At 45.9% G+C, this 17,669-nt stretch overlaps 2 protein-coding genes across 2 annotated transcripts; one reads left to right on the forward strand and one right to left on the reverse strand.

The window, feature by feature from the left end:
- Positions 1 to 297: 297 nt before the first annotated feature.
- On the reverse strand, positions 298 to 12,260 carry ppp1r13l (protein phosphatase 1, regulatory subunit 13 like). The gene is made up of 13 exons (XM_084018640.1): positions 12,106 to 12,260; positions 7,400 to 7,472; positions 7,158 to 7,276; positions 6,457 to 7,042; positions 4,932 to 5,033; positions 4,475 to 4,563; positions 4,042 to 4,384; positions 3,515 to 3,966; positions 3,273 to 3,410; positions 2,606 to 2,739; positions 2,008 to 2,174; positions 1,643 to 1,836; positions 298 to 1,563 (listed from the first exon to the last, which is right to left on the reverse strand). Exons 2-13 carry the CDS (start codon positions 7,434 to 7,436, stop codon positions 1,528 to 1,530), a joined length of 2,397 nt encoding a protein of 798 aa, XP_083874766.1. The 5' UTR covers positions 7,437 to 7,472; positions 12,106 to 12,260; the 3' UTR covers positions 298 to 1,527.
- A 1,292-nt stretch (positions 12,261 to 13,552) lies between these two features.
- Positions 13,553 to 17,213, forward strand: opa3 (outer mitochondrial membrane lipid metabolism regulator OPA3). Its single transcript, XM_084020253.1, has 2 exons — positions 13,553 to 13,735; positions 15,855 to 17,213. Exons 1-2 carry the CDS (start codon positions 13,594 to 13,596, stop codon positions 16,181 to 16,183), a joined length of 471 nt encoding a protein of 156 aa, XP_083876379.1. The 5' UTR covers positions 13,553 to 13,593; the 3' UTR covers positions 16,184 to 17,213.
- Positions 17,214 to 17,669: the final 456 nt, after the last annotated feature.

The following is a 17,669-nucleotide window of genomic DNA, read 5'->3' on the forward strand; positions in this document are numbered from 1 at the left end:
CTGGTTTACCAGCGTGGATGTCATCACCATTATATCTGTTTTCCCTCTATAATCAACATAAAATAATAAAAAACATAAAACCGCCGTCGTCCTCGGGGGATCGTGATGAAGCTCACCCGTGTCGGCGTTTTCTAATACCCAAGATAGTCAGCGGTTCAAAAGACTCCAGTCTGACTTAATTAAAAAATATTAATCATGTGTGTGGCTTTTCTTTTGTAATTACCCTTATGCATAATAGTGAAGCTAATTGATTATTTAATGCGGTGTAGAAGAACATGAGAATAAATAAACTGCAAATAAGAAGAAACGAGCTTTATTGTGACCCTGCTGCTGCAGAAAAGGCCTCTTATTATAATATTAACATATAACATACAGTAGATTCTATTTGCTGGTAACGTTGACCAATGCTGGACTTATAGTTGATTAAACACCGCCATCTGCTGGTCAGTTAGGCACATTTCACACTTATTATTTTAAACCACAAACAAACTGCTGCGAACAAATGAGTTCAATGGAAAAACCAGAAACATGTGACTCACTTATTTATGAGCATTTTAAACATCTTGGACCCTGAAGAGGGATTTACAGGTTTAAGTGCTCGACGATCTAACAAAACAAACACCAGACATCTATCTGAAAACATACACATCCATAAAAAACCTCTTTCATAACCATAGAAAAACCATCCTCAAAAATATTAATTCACAAAAGACCTAAAGTATAAAGACGAGTAGAAACCAGCAGGTTGCAGTTCAGTTTCTTCTCCTAAAAACACTTCAAAAGTAACATTTGATCACATCAAAGGTTGAGTCTCTTATATTACTTGAAAACACACCGACAGCAATGAATACATTAAATGCTCTGACATAAAAGTATTTTTAAAAAGTCATCAGTGTCCGTGGCAGGACTGTAAAACCACCGCCCAATCAAAAGAGTCGGGCCGGAGGAAATGATTACTTCCTGATTGCACTCTGCTGAACTCGAGCACTCCTTTGGTGTTCTGGGGGCGGGGCTTTGAACAGAGGTCTGAACAAAGGGGGCGGGACTTTTTTGGTTCGGCGATGCGTTCAAAGTCAAAATCTCTGTTGCTTTTCCAAATGACCTACTCAACCTTTAAACAAGTAAAATAAAAGAATAAAAGATCTTAACAGTTTTCATGTAGCAGCGGAAAAACGACCAACGTCTACTTTGCTCTTTGAAGCTGTGACACGTCGACCTCGCCACCTGAACGCCAACAACCACCGTTTGCTTTCTGATTGGCGACCGGCCGACGAGTCACAAACGTCTGTAAAAGCAGCAGAGAACACTATTGTAGTTTTTGTAGATGGATGGAAATTATCTGTGGTCAGTTAGCATCGCCTCGTCTGACGGATCACAACCGTTTCTCATGCAGCTGTTCGTCATCGCTCAGGCTTCCTGTTAAACAACGGTGAGAGGCAGATTTTCCAGAGGACATCATCGAGACGACATCATCGAGATGACCTCATCATGACGACCTCATCATGACGACCTCGTTGCGTCGACCACTCAGCAGAGAGACTTGGGTCGAACCTTTGGGAAAAGCTGGAGAACAAAACTAAAATCAAACACATGCCTGTTTGAGGCCGTCGGGGAGTTCTTGAGGAGTCGGTTGGTCTCTTACCCCGAAGTAGTTGTTGGGGACCAAGCCCTCCCGGCCACAGAGGGACGCCCACCACCAATCAGAGCCCTCGGCCTTCTGCAGGATGGTGACCATGTCGCCCTCCTTGAAGCTCAACTCGTCGGCTGCCTGAGCCGGGTAGCTCCACAGAGCGTAGAGGACGCCGCTGTTCTCCACGCCCATGGCCTCCTCCACGCCTGGTACACACCCACCACAAACATGTAGATATATATATATATATATATATATATATATACATAGATACATGTATCTATGTATATATGTATGTGTGTGTGTGTGTGTGTGTGTGTGTGTGTGCGTGTGTGTGTGTGTGTGTGTGTGTGTGCGCGTGTGTGTGATCGCCTCACCCCTCAGGAAGTTCTCACACTCCTCAAACCCGACGGCGTACGGGTCACACTTCTGGGAGGCGGCGGCGCCGTCGGTCTCCGTCATCGCCATGACGGCGGCTCCGTTCCTCACCAGGAACTCACACAGAGGACGGTCGTTACAGGAGGCGGAGCAATGCAGCGGCGTCCTGGGAGAGCAACACACTTTAACCTTTAATTCATCCAATAAACAGCACGATAAAGACAATGAATTTTCTAAAATTAAAAAATGTGTTTTATGAATTGAAAATGTATATTTATCTGTATGAAGTTTTGCAAGTAATAGTATTGCATTTATAATAAAGTATTGGTTTGATTTGGTAGAGGAATAAGAAAAAAACCAATACATGTTCATATGTAAGGGAAGATTCAGAATCAGTATATTGAGAAATAAATGTTCATATATCTTAAGAGTACAAGACCAAAAGAAGATGACAAATCTTCAGGATGCGTTAGAATGAGATGTTCACACCAATGAAACACCGTAAGAAGGGAGGAAGAAGTACTAAAGTACCACACTGGCATAGTACTGTAAAAGTATGCACAAGTATACGTGAGTGTAGAGTTCCTGAGTATTTACCAGCCGTGGCTGTCCGGAGCGCTGACGTTGGCGCCGATGCGAACCAGGAAGTCCACCACGTTGTAATGGCCACCGCAGATGGCGTTGTGAAGGGCGGTGATGCCTTCGTCGTTGGGCTGGCTGGGGTCGCTCATCTACAAGACACATCGGAAGTTACCGGGAAGCTAGAGTTGGTTCTGTTGTCTAAAGCTAACGTTGGTTTAGTCGTCTAAAGCTAACGTTGGTTTTGTCGTCTAAAGCTAACGTTAGTTCTGTTGTCTAAAGCTAACGTTGGTTTAGTCGTCTAAAGCTAACGTTGGTTCTGTTGTCTAAAGCTAACGTTGGTTTAGTCGTCTAAAGCTAACGTTGGTTCTGTTGTCTAAAGCTAACGTTGGTTTAGTCGTCTAAAGCTAACGTTGGTTTAGTCGTCTAAAGCTAACGTTGGTTCTGTTGTCTAAAGCTAACGTTGGTTTAGTCGTCTAAAGCTAACGTTGGTTCTGTTGTCTAAAGCTAACGTTGGTTTAGTCGTCTAAAGCTAACGTAGGTTTAGTGGTCTCAAGCTAACGTAGGTTTTGCGTTTAAAGCTAACGGTGGTTTTGTCGTCTAAAGCTAATGTAGGTTTAGTCGTCTAAAGCTAACGTTGTTTTAGTGGTCTCTAGCTAACGTAGGTTGGCGGTCCCAGGCTAACCTCCTGCACAGCCCTCTGGACGATCTCCAGCTCCCCCACCAGCGCTCCGTCCAGCAGCAGGACCAGCGGGCTGAGGCGGGCCCGCCTCCCGGTGCCTTTGTGCTCCCGCTTGGAGCGCCGCAGGATGGATTGGTAGCCCTGAAGGGACAAACCGGTTCAGAAGGTAGCAGAGGAACTCCACTATGGGGTTTAACACATTAGACAGCAGTTTCATAACGAGCAGCGTTGAGCCCGTTTCTTACTCTGAAATCAGGGTGCATTGTGGGTGCAGGCATTGGTGCCGGAGGTGTGGCAAAGTCCTCTCCCTCCGAGGAGCTGCTGGACTCGCTCCCTCGCTCCCCCTTCTGGCGGCGCGCCTTCCTGCGAAAAAGCTTGTCGATGAGATTCTTGTACTGGTTTGGCTGGTAATGGGAGGCCCCCTTCAGGGGCCTTGACGGGTCCACAGATCCCCGTCTCTTCAGGGCCCGGGGGATTTCTGCCCGGATGCGGAGCAGCTCCTCCAGGTTGGGAATCTCCTCGCTCTGGGCCTCGGGGGCCACCACCGGCTGCAGCCTGGTGGGGCTGAGGGGTCTAGGAGCTGGGGGTCCGCCCTCCCTCCTGCCTTCCGGCATGCTGGGATCCTCCGAGACCACGGGCAGGTGATGGACGAAGTCCAGCCGCTCCAGCTCTGCGTCTATATCCCCCGAGTTCAGTGCTGCAAAGACAGACACACGTCAGTAGCACAAAGTCACGGTGGACAGACGGGCGGGAGTGTGAGACGGGTTTTTACCGTCGCTGTAGACGGCCGGCTGCCTCAGCTCCGGGGGGTGCAGCAGCGGCTGGGGGACCGCCTGGTGGAAGAACTCCCTGGGGATGGGCATCGGGGGCTGGTAGGACGCCATATTGGCCCCCATCGCCCCCCAGTGGGGGTTCTGCAGACGCATGATGACGGAGAGAGGGATGGGCTTCCGCTGGCGGGACTGAGTGGACATCGGGGGGATGGAGATACGCGAGATGATGGGCTGAGGGTGGTAGGGGGAGTGGACCGGGGACCCGGCATCCGGGGGGACGGCTATGCGGGTGGTCCGGGGCAGGGAGGCGTAGGGGACCACGTGGGGCTGAGACCAGGGGTCCTGGAAGAGACGGGACGGGAATCAGATGGCATGTTTTATTTATCATGATATCCAATATGATAACTAAATAAAGGTTTGGGCTGAACCCACCGTTTTGGGGCTGGGGGCCGGCGGGGGCCCGTCCAGGTTGGATTCTCTCCAGCTGCTGTTGGGCAACAACGGCCGCCGCCACTCCGTCTCTGAGACAGGAAGTTGTTAAGTCAGAAAACAGAGACCACTTCCTGTACTTCACATACAAAATAAAAGCCTGTGTTGTGTGAATTAAATACTATTTCTAGTTCATACTAGTTATTAGTGGTATTTTCTCATCTAATTAAGAACTCTAGTGCAAAATTAGGAAAAACAGTTACAAGTGAAATTATTTTTAAAAAATCAATTTTTTGACATTTGTTCATTGAGTTGTAATGTGACGCAACGTAAAAACCATAATCTGATAATATCTGATTTCCTGCGTGCTTGTTGGAGTCAGTATAGGTGATGATCATAATAATTGTGATTTCATCACGTTTACGATCACAATGATGACGAGAAGCAGGAATGAACCAACCGTCGTAGGTGTGGTGAGGCTTCTTCTTCTCGTAGGACACGTCCAGATCTGTCTCATTCCACCTGGCAGGGCTCTTCTGCTTCTGCTGCTGCACGCCCTCCTCTGGAGAGGGAGGGAGGGAGAACATAATAAGAGTGTGTCTCTGATCTCCGTGACGTTTGGTTGGTCGTCGTGTGTTTTCTCAGCTGAGCGTCTTTAAAGATGTAAAACTGGAATCTCGACTTCAGTGCTGATCTTTTTATCTGTTGGAAGTCTTTGTCTTGTTTGTTACAGTCTGAAAAACCTGATCCACCAGCAAACTACAGCTGGTTCTGGTTCAAAGGTCGCCGTGTTGACTGAGTGGAATATCATAGATTTTATCATTTAATAACTGGTGGGAAGTGACGATGTACAAATACTTTGTAGTATTTTTATGTATCTGTACTGTCCTTGAGTATTTATTTTCCTCTACATTTTAAGAACAAATATGCATTCTTTCTCTCATCTCATCTCATCTTCTACAGCTTATCCGGTATCGGGTCGCGGGGGCAGCAGCTTTAACAGGCGAGCCCAAACTTCCCTTTCCCGGGCCACATCAGCCAACTCTGACTGGGGGATCCCGAGGCGTTCCCAGGCCAGTGTGGAGATATAATCCTTCCACCTAGTCCTGGGTCTTCCCCGTGGCCTCCTCCCAGCTGGTCGTGCCTGAAACACCTCCCTAGGGAGGCGCCCAGGGGGCATCCTTAACAGATGCCCGAACCACCTCAGTTGTCTCCTTTCAACACAAAGGAGCAGCGGCTCTACTCCAAGTCCCTCAGCCACCCTCCTGAGGAAACTCATTTCGCCTGCTTGTACTTGCAATCTAGTTCTTTCGGTCATGACCCCATCGGCCGAACCCTCCTTTCCAGCACCTTGGAGTAGACTTTACTGGGGAGGCTGAGTAGTGTGATACCCCTGTAATTGGTACACACTCTCTGGTCCCCCTTTTTGAACAGAGGGACCACCACCCCGGTCTGCCACTCCTTAGGCACTGTCCCTGACTTCCACGCAATGTTGAAAAGACGTGTCATCCAAGACAGCCCCTCCACCACCAAAGCAGAAATTGACAATGATCGTCCATCAGCTTCCAACTCCGCCTCTACCGTAGAGGACGTGTCGGTCAGATTCAGGAGTTCCTCAAAGTGCTCCTTCCACTGCCCGATTACCTCCTCAGTTGAGGTCAACAGTGTCCCATCCTTACTGTATACAGCTTCCCCGTTTCCCCCTTCTGAGGTGCTGGACGGTTTTCCAGAAGTACCTTGGTGCCGACCGAAAGTCCTTCTCCATGGCTACTCTGAACTCCTCCCACACCCACTGCTTTACCTCCCTCACGGGAGAGTCTGCAGCCCTTCGGGTCTGTTGGTACCTTGCAACCGCCTCCGGAGTCTTCCGAGATAACATATTTGTACATATGCACACTGTACTTGTACTGGAGTAGAGTATATCTGAACTCCTGTGATGTAAATCCAGTTGATTTAAACATAATGAATATTTCTCAGTGACTCACCGAGTTGCCTGATGCTCGAGTTGCGAGGCAGCGAGCCGGAGGCGGGATGCTGGAACGCCAAAGGGGAGCGGCTCCGCTCTGAGCGAGGCGAGCGGCGGCCCGTCTGGCCGTCGTACGGACTCAGCAGGTTGGAGGTGGGGGGCATCGGGGCGGGCCACAGGGCCTGGTCCAAGGAAGTGGGCGTAGGGCTCGGAGTTAGGCTCCTGTCCACGTAGCTCACGGAGCCCCGTGGGCTCCTGTCGTAGTGAGAGGGGGACGCTCGCCGTGGGCTGTGGGGCCCTTGCCGTGGCCTGGGGGACGCTCTCCGGGTGCTGTGGGGCGAATGTTTGGGGCTCCCCTGGCCCTGCAGGGAGCCGTCAGACCTGGTCCGAGGGAGGGTGGCGTGGACCTTCTTCTTGATCTTGGGGGATGGACGGGGGCTGGTGGAGAAGACGGAGTCAGAGGTCTGGAAAGATGCTGAGCTTGGGGAGAAGACCTGAGAGCTGCCATTACTGCTGCTGGACCCCCTGCTGGACTCCCTGCTGGACGCCCTGGTAGGGATGCAGGTGCTGGACTCAGGGTTCTCCCTGGAGACGGCAGAGCTGGTCTGGAGAGAACAATAAACATTCAATGGAGCGAAAACTATAAAACAATACTTCTATAGATGTTATAAATATCAGGTGTGTGTGTGTGTGTGTGTGTGTGTGTGTGTGTGTGTGTACCAGGAACTCAGTGGGTGTGTTGTTGTTGTTGGACGCCTCCTTCAGCAGCGAGTTGAACTGTCTGGATAACTCATCAGCCGTCGCCAGCGATGCGTTCAGGTCATTGTTCATACTCTGGACTAAACACAACCACACACAGTTAGCAGAGAATATCACACACACTCACACACACACACACACACTCACACACACACACACACACACACACACACACACACACGGAGGGTTGTGTGGACACTCACACAGCATGTGGCTGCCGAAGCCGTCCTGGGAGCTCATGACTGGATGATGGAGGAGGAGGAGGGGGACGGCGTCCTGAGGAGGAAACACATGTGACATCATCACCTTCCAGTGACCACATCCTGGTTGTTTGAACGCAGCACTCAGACATGTAATGTTAGCGGGACTCTCCGCCCCCTTTGAGGGTAAAAACTGAACCAGGATCAGCACCAACCGGCTCTCTGACTCTCACTTTGATGCAATAAAATTAGACTCGCTGCGGTTTCAAAACCGACGACGCTGAGGAGTGTCTCACCCCTCCCCTGTCTGTCTCTCTGCTGCTGGCTCCTGGCTGTCTCACCCCCTCCAGTCTCTCTGACTGAGTGCCAACTCTCTCTGTAGGCACAGAAACCTGAACGCCCTTCACGTCCAGACTTGTTGCCCCCCCCCCGATGACATCGCAGCCTGCTGAGTATGTCTGACTCAACCACCTGATCCGTTACGCCGAACATGACTGGCAGACAGGTACAGTGATCATAGTCATCATCCACACAGCTGCGTCAATAAATCTAGAAAATAATCCGATAATCGCCAAATAATCACTTAAATAAATCTGATTTTCTGCCCATTAATAAACTACATGTTATCTATTAAATGTTGGATACAAAAGTAGAATTCAAATAAACAATTGATCAAACGAGTCGTTAACCTCTTCCAAAGAGAGCTATAGTGTCTAATTAACGAGTTGAGCTGGTTTCCAGGTGAGTCAGACACCTGTGTATTTAGTACTTGGCCACGCCCCTCCCTTTGTCGTGGAGGATGTTTTTAAAGTGTTTCTCTGTTTCTTTGTTTCTTATATATCCAGAATAGGCATTATGTGGAAATCAGGGAAATCTGGAGCTAGAACACGAGAACTTTAAACATGTGGAAGTTAACACGTTCACGTTCAGGACATTAAAAACATCTCATCATGTTCAGTTCATGTTCCCGTTACATTCAGACATGAACTGAAGACCAAGCAGACATAATTCTTCTGAGAGAACCCTGAATGGACTCAGACCGACCCGAGAGAACCGACCCCGAGAGAACCGACCCCGAGAGAACCGGCCCCGAGAGGACCGGCCCCGAGAGGACCGGCCCCGAGAGAACCGACCCCGAGAGAACTGACCCCGAGAGAACCGACCCCGAGAGAACCGACCCTGAGAGAACCGACCCCGAGAGAACCGACCCCGAGAGAACCGACCCTGAAAGAACAGGCCCCGAGAGATCCGGAGGGTTCCACTCTGAAAGGACGTTCATGTTCGTAAATATCGTAAAAATAAATGCGTTAACGGCGTGCAGAGAAACCTTAACTTTGGGAACATTCGGAGGGAACGTTACGTAAAGTCATCAGACTGAAGAGCAGCGAGATAACGGAGGTCCTTCACCCAGTTAGTGGAGGTCACATTCCTCACACACACACCCATATACACACACACACACACACACACACACACATACACACACACACACACACACACACACACACCTACACACACACTCACACATACACACACACATACCTACACACATACACACACACACACACACATATACAAACACACACACACACACACACACACACATACACGCACACACACACACACACACACATACACACACACTCACAGAGGTCATGCTTCCTCCCCGTCCAGACATTCCTCCACCGCGGGGCGTTGCTAACGGTAACGTATTTACAGGACAACGACAGGAAGGCAATCTTTTACTTCCCGTTGTTTCTCATTTTAAGACGAGATATTATTTTATTTATGTCTTTTATTGACTTTGACAGCTTGACTTGCTACTTTGCATCTCGTCTTTCTTTGCGTTTCCTCTCAGCATGTTTTATGTAAATAAACCAGAACAGCCGTCGCCTGGAAGTCCTCGTGATTAAACATGAAGCTTTCATGTGGACTGACTGGCCGAGGTTCTGGTCTTCTTCCAGGATTCTGGATTCTGGATCTGAAGTTTCCTGGAAAAGCTCGAGTTCACGTGACATCCGCTTCCTTCACAGTGCTGTGATTACTGAGTCAGCTGCTTCCAACCTCTCTCTCTCTCCCTCTCTCTAACTCTCTCTCCCTCTCTCTCTCTCCCTCTCTCTAACTCTCTCTCCCTCTCTCACTCTCTCTCTCTCCCTCTCTCTAACTCTCTCTCCCTCTCTCACTCTCTCTCTCTCCCTCTCTCACTCTCTCTAACTCTCTCTCCCTCTCTCACTCTCTCTCTCTCTCCCTCTCTCTAACTCTCTCTCCCTCTCTCACTCTCTCTCTCTCCCTCTCTCACTCTCTCTAACTCTCTCTCTCCCTCTCTCACTCTCTCTCTCTCCCTCTCTCACTCTCTCTAACTCTCTCTCTCTCCCTCTCTCACTCTCTCTCTCTCTCCCTCTCTCTAACTCTCTCTCCCTCTCTCACTCTCTCTCTCTCCCTCTCTCACTCTCTCTAACTCTCCCTCTCTCACTCTCTCTCTCTCCCTCTCTCACTCTCTCTCACTCTCTCTCTCTCCCTCTCTCACTCTCTCTCACTCTCTCTCTCTCTAACTCTTGTAGAGAGGTCGAGGGCAGCAGCAGATTTCAGGATTAAACACAGTAATCATTAACAGGGAACTCCATCTCTACTTTCACACCTTTCACCAACAATTCCAGATATAATCCCAGATATAACCCAGATATAATCCCAGATATAATTCCAGATATAATCTAGATATAATCCCAGATATATTCCAGATCACTCCAGATATAATCCCAGATAGAATTCCAGATCATTCCAGATATAATCCCAGATATAATTCCAGATATAATCTAGATATAATCCCAGATATAATCCCAGATATAATTCCAGATAGAATTCTAGATTGTGCATGGAAGTTGATCCTGTAGTTTCTGCTGTTTAGTTTCCTCCCCCTCCTTTATATCTGTCCCTCAGATCTCTCTGGCTTTGTCTCCGTCTCTCGGCAGGAATCTTGGTCGGACTGAATTTACGTCTTCGCCGTGGAGACCGGACGTATGAATCTGGCAGAACACCGATCCGCTCCCAAACATTAACGCTGGAGGGACATTTTAATCTTTCCTAATCTGGCTCTTTCTGAATATGTGTAATATCACAGAAGTTGTCATGTGATGTTTCATCTAATGGGGAACTTTGGAAACATTTGGTTTCTGTGAGATGAATCAGAGGTTTATTGTGTAAAACATACTGAACCTGTCACCGAGTTACACTTCAGGTCCTTTACAACAACCAATCTGAATGTGATGCCGACATGTGACCTCCCACACAATCAACCCCACCCGGACTCAGAAACCCCACCCGGACCCGGACTCAGAAACCCCACCCGGACTCAGAAACCCAGGGTTCTACAAAACATAGTTCTACACACCAGAGTTCTACGCAACAGCTCCCCGAGACCAATCCGGTTCTGCAGGAGAACAAACATGTAGGAACCAAAGTAGATCTCTTACTGCTCCCCCGGTCCTCCCTGGTCTCAGTGCTGCAGGGTCTCCTGGTCCAGATCTTACACCAGCGTGTGAGCCAGGAATCTCTCAGAGCAACACAACATTACTGACATGTCTGCAACGTGACCAGATCACGCTGAGCTGCAAAGACCAGGACCAGGACCAGGACCAGGACCAGGTCCACGTCCACGTCCACGTCCGTGAGTCTGCCTGGACTCTGATCCCGAAGGAGAAAGTGGAACACAAGGTGATTGTGACTGTTTGTTCTCACCCACATGTCTCAACATGTGTCACACATACACACACACACACACACACACACACACACACACACTCACACACACATACACACACACACACACAAACACTCACACACACACACAAACATACACACACACACACACAAACACACACACACACACAAACATACACACACACACACACACACACGCATACATACACACACAAACATACACACACACACACACACACACACACAATGCAGCTCAGCGGGTTTTGCACTGAGAGCCAGAACAACACCTGGTATCACGCCAGCTTAAATCCTGCTCTGACAGGGGACTGGATCTGGTCTCAGGGATCTGGTCTCAGATCAGCAGCCCTGATAAATAACAAGACACACATTCCAGAAGTCACAAGGAGGGGGGGGGGGGGGGGGGTCCTAGTGGTTCTGGTTATCACTTTAAATCACCATCATCTGTAATGTAGATGAGATGACTGTTAAATCACTGTTAATGGAGGACCAGATCCAGATCCAGGACCAGGTCTACCTGCGTCTGAGTACAGGGCTATTTAATCCCTGTTACTGTAGGACCAGGACCAGATCCTGAACCAAGTCCAGGTCTACCTGCATCTGAGGGCTAGGCTATTTAATCCCTGTTACTGTAGGACCAGGACCAGGTCCAGATCCAGGACCAGGTCTACCTGGGTCTGGGTAAAGGGCGTCCTGCTGCTGCGCTCTGCGGTCGGACACCCAGATCCGTGCCAGGCCGAGACGGGAACATCTGATCCTCATTACAACAGGCTCCTCCTCGCGTCCAGAACCCGGACTCACAATGACCAAGAAAACCCAGACCAGAATCACAAAGGGGGACAAACGAAGCGGTTTTCCCGACGTGAAAGGAGCTGCGAGGAAACTCGACCCGGACTCGACGTTACAATAAAACTTCTTCTTCTCCACGAAGTCTCGTTCTTTCACCGCGTCACGTGTTAAAAAGACTTCCTCACCTCAGAGACGAGTCTCCTACAAGTTCGGGATCGGTTCCTGGAGGGAAGCCGAGTCCTCTTCGGGGGTTTCTGGTCTTCCTGGAGAGAATGGTTTCTCCCTTGTGGCGTTTAAGCTCCAGACGTGGAGTCACCGCTGGTTCCTTCTGACTCAGACAGGCCAGCCCCTCTGTCTCTCTGTCTCTCTCTCTCTCTCTCTCTCTCTCTCTCTCTCTCTCTCTCTCTCTCTCTCTCTCTCTGTAACCCGAGCCAGGTGTTTTCACAGCTGGTCCAGGTGAGCCGTCTACAGGTAGTCCGCTCCTTGTGGCACGATTTAGTAAAAGCATTATTATTATTATTATTATTATTATTATTATTATTATTATTATTAATAATAATCATAACAAATAATATAATAATACATAAAAACAACTAAAATGTATAATTTAATATTAATTACAATTGTATATATTATTGATACTAATAAATAACAATTCATATGATTTATAGAACGCAAATACAAAATACAAATACCAAAAAATAAAATACTGAATATAATTGTATTTATATAGACTATTAAGATTAAATCTGTTAAAGATGTTCAGCCCCCATTTTAATATAATGATGAACAAATGTGTATTTTGACAGACAATTAACTTACACACAAAGGAAGCGTTTATATTTATTTATATTTGTTTATATTTACTTTGTTGGATTCCATTCATAATGGAATAATATCCATCCATCCATCCATCGTCTACCACTTCAGGGTCGCGGGGGGCTGGATCCGATCCCAGCTGAGGAATAATAAATATAAACAACTAAATATGTATAATGTATTAATAATACTAATTATTAATAATTCTGTTTTTGTCCTTAACCAAAAACAACCAATAAACTGATTTAAACTCACAATCTGGTGACAGTTTTCTTCTTCAGGTTGTTGAGTCGAATCTGAATGTGACGCTGACATTAAATAATAATAAATATTAACAACTAAATATGTATAAATTAATAATAATACCAATTATTAATCATCAATAGGATATAGCGCTGTTTGGGTACTCAAAGACACTCAACATTAGATTCTGGACAAATACAAAACTAAAATACTGAATATATTTATAGATTATAGACTATATTCAGATTACAACTGTTAAAGTGAACATAACGATGAATACATTTGTTTTTGTTTTACATGAGGATTATGTCCACAAAAGATTCAGATTCCAAAGTCTTAGAAGGTATAATAAAGGTATAATAAATGTCTGAAAAAATTATACAATTTACACAATTTATATTTGTTTTTATTTGCTTTTTTTCCCTTTTATTTAAAAGGGGGAAAAAAGCTTTTACGTCTTAAAATGTGCTTAGGGCATAAATAATGAATAATAGTGTTTTTATTATGAACCGTCAACGTCACAAACACGTGGGCGGCTGGGTGCGTCAATCTCACAACGTCATTGCGTCTAACGTCGTACGTGCCCCGCCGGTCGAGCGCTTCCGCCAAAGATGGTTGTCGGTGCCTTCCCTATCGCCAAGCTCCTCTACCTCGGAGTGCGGCAGATGAGCAAACCGGTGGCGAACCGCATCAAGGCGGGAGCCCGCCGGAGCGAGTTCTTCAAGAGCTACATCTGCCTGCCGCCGGCGCAGAGTGAGTAACCGAGCCCACGGTAACCGAGCTAACGGCTAGCAGTGACCGCTGGTCGCCCGGTGGAATCAGCGAGGAGGAGAGCTGTCCGCGACAGCCAATCACAGCGGAGTTGTCGAGGCCGCCTATCCAGTCATTTTCACGGGGTTTATCCGCTCGACCAATAGCGGGCCGTGGATCTCGAAGAAGGCGGGTCTTTGTGTGTCATTGAACAGGTTGTTTGAAGGCTTCGCTATGCTAAGTTGCTAACCCTGTAGAACAGGACGGCGGTCTGAACGGCTTTGACCCGCACCATTAAAGGACGTGCTCTGTTGTTTAGCCTTCTCTTTGTGTTGAAACGCTGACGGAGTGTTAGCTACAAGCTAATAGCATACAACGGTATTTACACAGAACCTGTCAGAACATTTAGCACCGAGCTAAGCTAACGTAGCTCCTCTTCACAATGCTTACACTCTTCACACAGACATGACACAGAGAAGAGCTCATTTTATCTTTAAGGTTTGTTTTAACCGTAATGAAATAGAGACGGGAAACCTGTCAGGCAATACATAGAAAGCACAATAGATGAACAAAAGAGTCACATATACAATAGCACAATATACACAATATACAATAAAACTATACGAAATAAAAATAACACAACAACACTATCGACAGTTCCAAATGTAAACACGTAAACATCCTGATGATGGACAACTTTACTTCTTGCCAGCTTTTATCCAAAGGAACTTACAATCAGTAGGTTTGTTGGAAAGTGAAAGTAGAAAGTGCAACAGTATATCTCTATCAGTACAGTAAGGATTTCACAAGAACAAGTTTCAACCACACCCAAATACTGAGCTAACCCGTATACAACAAAGATAAGTGCAAAATACTAAGTAGTGTAAGTGCCAGTACATACAAACTACGATATGTTATCATGTTGATGTTGGTTATTTGCATCATTAACTGCCCTCTTGTATTTTTATTCTTATCTATGTGTCACATACATAATGTTTTAATATTAATATTTAGATATGTTTCTTTCTCTAACTGTGTTGTTGTCCTTGTTCTGCTGCAGCCAACGACTTTCCCCGCTGGGCATCAATAAAGGCTTGTTTTATCTTATCTTGGTGGTTGTTTTCAGGGACTTGGCCTCAGAAACAGACTGCAAAATGTCCCTGACTTACTTTAATTAACGCCAACAAAACCTCAGAGGCCTTGTGTGCTCTGAGCTCACTACAGGGTGAATCGTACGTTGCATTTATATTCACATTACGGCATTTAACAGACGCTTTTATCCAAAGCAAATTACAATAAGTACATTTGTCAGAAAAAAATGTGCAAAAGTATATCTCTCAGTACAGTAGGGATTTCACAAGCAGTTAACCCTGAGCTGGTATACGACAGAGATAAGTTCTTAATACTGAAGTAAGTGCTAGGACATACAAACGAGCAACGAGTACTACGTTTATTTTTAATGAACTAATACATAAAATCATATATAACAGGGTTGGTACGGGAGCTGGAAATCCTTGAAAAGCCTTGAATTTTAGTGTTTTGTTTTCCAGGTTTGTAAAGTGCTTGGATTTAGACTAAAGGTCTTGAAATGTGTGTTGTATGTGATGACATCTATGATAGAACAGAGAAAAGAAGATCTCCATATCTGAGGGACTGAAAACAGCATTTTCTGACATTTCTTTATGAAAAATGACTTTTGATGATGAACAGATGATGAAAATAGTTGGTGATTATATTTCTGTGGATCTGTTAGTGGAATTAGTTTTCCTTTCATTTGTGGTCCTTCTGTAAAAAGCTGTCTCCAAACATCATGTTGGTTGTTTAGAGGACAATAACATCTCATTTAATGTGATGAACAAGTGACATAATAACTAGACTGAATACTGACCATTGGATTGATACAAAGATGGAGTTTACCACAGCTGGAAGGGCTGGAAAAGCATGGAAATGCACCTGGAAGTGCTTGAATTTGACTTTGGAAAAGGTGTAGGACCCCTGCATATAATTGAGTGCATTGTCACGTGTATTTTGAACTGTTCACTTTGAGATCTGCAGTATGAATCTGAGCATCACCCAGAGATGACATTGAAAGTCTTGACTGCTGTGCTCTTCATCCTCACAGTGTACCACTGGGTGGAGATGAAGACGAAGATGCGGATCATGGGCTTTCGGGGCTCCGTCATCAAGCCGCTGAACGAGGAAGCGGCCGCGGAGCTGGGTGCCGAGCTGGTGGGAGAGGCGATCGTCTTCCTGATCGGTGGTGGCTGCATGGTGCTGGAGTACAGCAGGCAGGCCGCCAACTCTCGCCGCAAAGAGGAGGAGCAGAACGAGACCATCAACAGCCTACAGACTCAAATGGCAGAACTGACGCTAACCACAGAGACTCTGGACGCTCAGCTGAGGGAGATGAACCGGCAGCTGATGTCCTTCCCTCTTCCCGCCAAGAAGTGATGGAGTGTGTTGGTCTGCTTAGCGTCGGCAACCCTGCTTCACACATTGCCGTCGTCCCCCCAGCTTTCTAAGTCGGGTGGAGGAGGTGCAGGCGGTGCAGGGAGCACATCGGTGAGCTGTGGATACTGCTGTCATTAGCTCGTGCTTTGAGCAAGTTGTAAAGAGGGATTGCTATGATATTCATAGTGTATTTCTTTGGTTGATCCTGCATGTTCACTGGAGAGACGACTGTATATAAATATTCACAATAAAATGCAATGACATCCTTGAAAATTAATATATTTTATAACGGCACCAGCACGTCACGTTATATTTCAGCGAACCTCATTGACCTTAATTTTCTTGTGGGTGACTCTGGATTAATAATAATTTGGATAAATTAACAAACATTTTATGCACTTGATTGATTTGAGGGTTCAAAAAACGACATCAGGTCACATGACTGACACTTGTAGGAGTGTTTGCCCCGGCACATGGACACGTCGTGTTGCATTTACATTAATTACTTTTATGGTTCATGTACATTGGACATGGTGACAACTGTAGAGGACGATGTAGAATAAAATGGTACGCTGTCTGGAAATAGAGTTTTTGTCGCTTTACACACAAGAAGTGGTGGAGAGAGATACGAAAATCACACTTTAGAATTACTTCCAACAGATTAAAAGCAGGATTTCTACACTTTTGTTTGGTTGAGGTGGAGCTGCGTTTTACTATTCTGTATATCCGATCAAAATAATGATTAGTTTCATTATTGATTAAAATGCTGATTCTTTTCTTCATCTATCGACTGATGGTTTTATTTTTAAAAAATACTGGTAACTTTATTTATTTATTTTTACCAATATCGCGTAGAGTTGACCCTCAATTGCCTCTATTCGTCTCAATTCTACTAAAATAGTCATCATAGTTTTTGGGCCCCGTCATATCCCAAAAACAAATACTGCCATCTATTGATCACATGTCAACATATCAACCCTGTTGTCAGACAGTAAAATGTGTTTTGAGCAACAACTTTTATCAGAAAGCATATGATTTTATCTGAGCTGCCTTTTTGTTTTGTAATGTCTTGTGAATTATTGTCTTCCCCTTTATGTATTTTATCATTCACGTTGGAATTTTAATTTGTTGTTGTATTTTGTTACGATAAGTTCTCTATAAATGAATTATATTATAATTTACTTTTGGTCAATCGATCAGTCGATGTTTCAGCTGCACTTGAACAATTCTTAATTTGACAATTAAAATTAAATAAACTAAATAATAGTTGTGCAGTAAAATAAAATACAAGATTGCCCTCTGGAGTGTAGTTTAGTAGAAGTAGAAAGAGGATTGAAATTACAATATTAAATTAAGTATAAATACCTTGAATGTGTTAAATTGTGTTCGGAATAATGTTCTCTAATTATGAACACATTCATGTATTCTTCTATGATATAGGCGGAAGTGATGCCGGTCGGTTCGACACTACATTACCCAGAAGTCG

Source organism: Eutrigla gurnardus, assembly GCF_963514095.1.
Source record: "Eutrigla gurnardus genome assembly, chromosome: 10".
In the NCBI taxonomy this organism is placed as follows: Eukaryota; Metazoa; Chordata; class Actinopteri; order Perciformes; family Triglidae; genus Eutrigla; species Eutrigla gurnardus.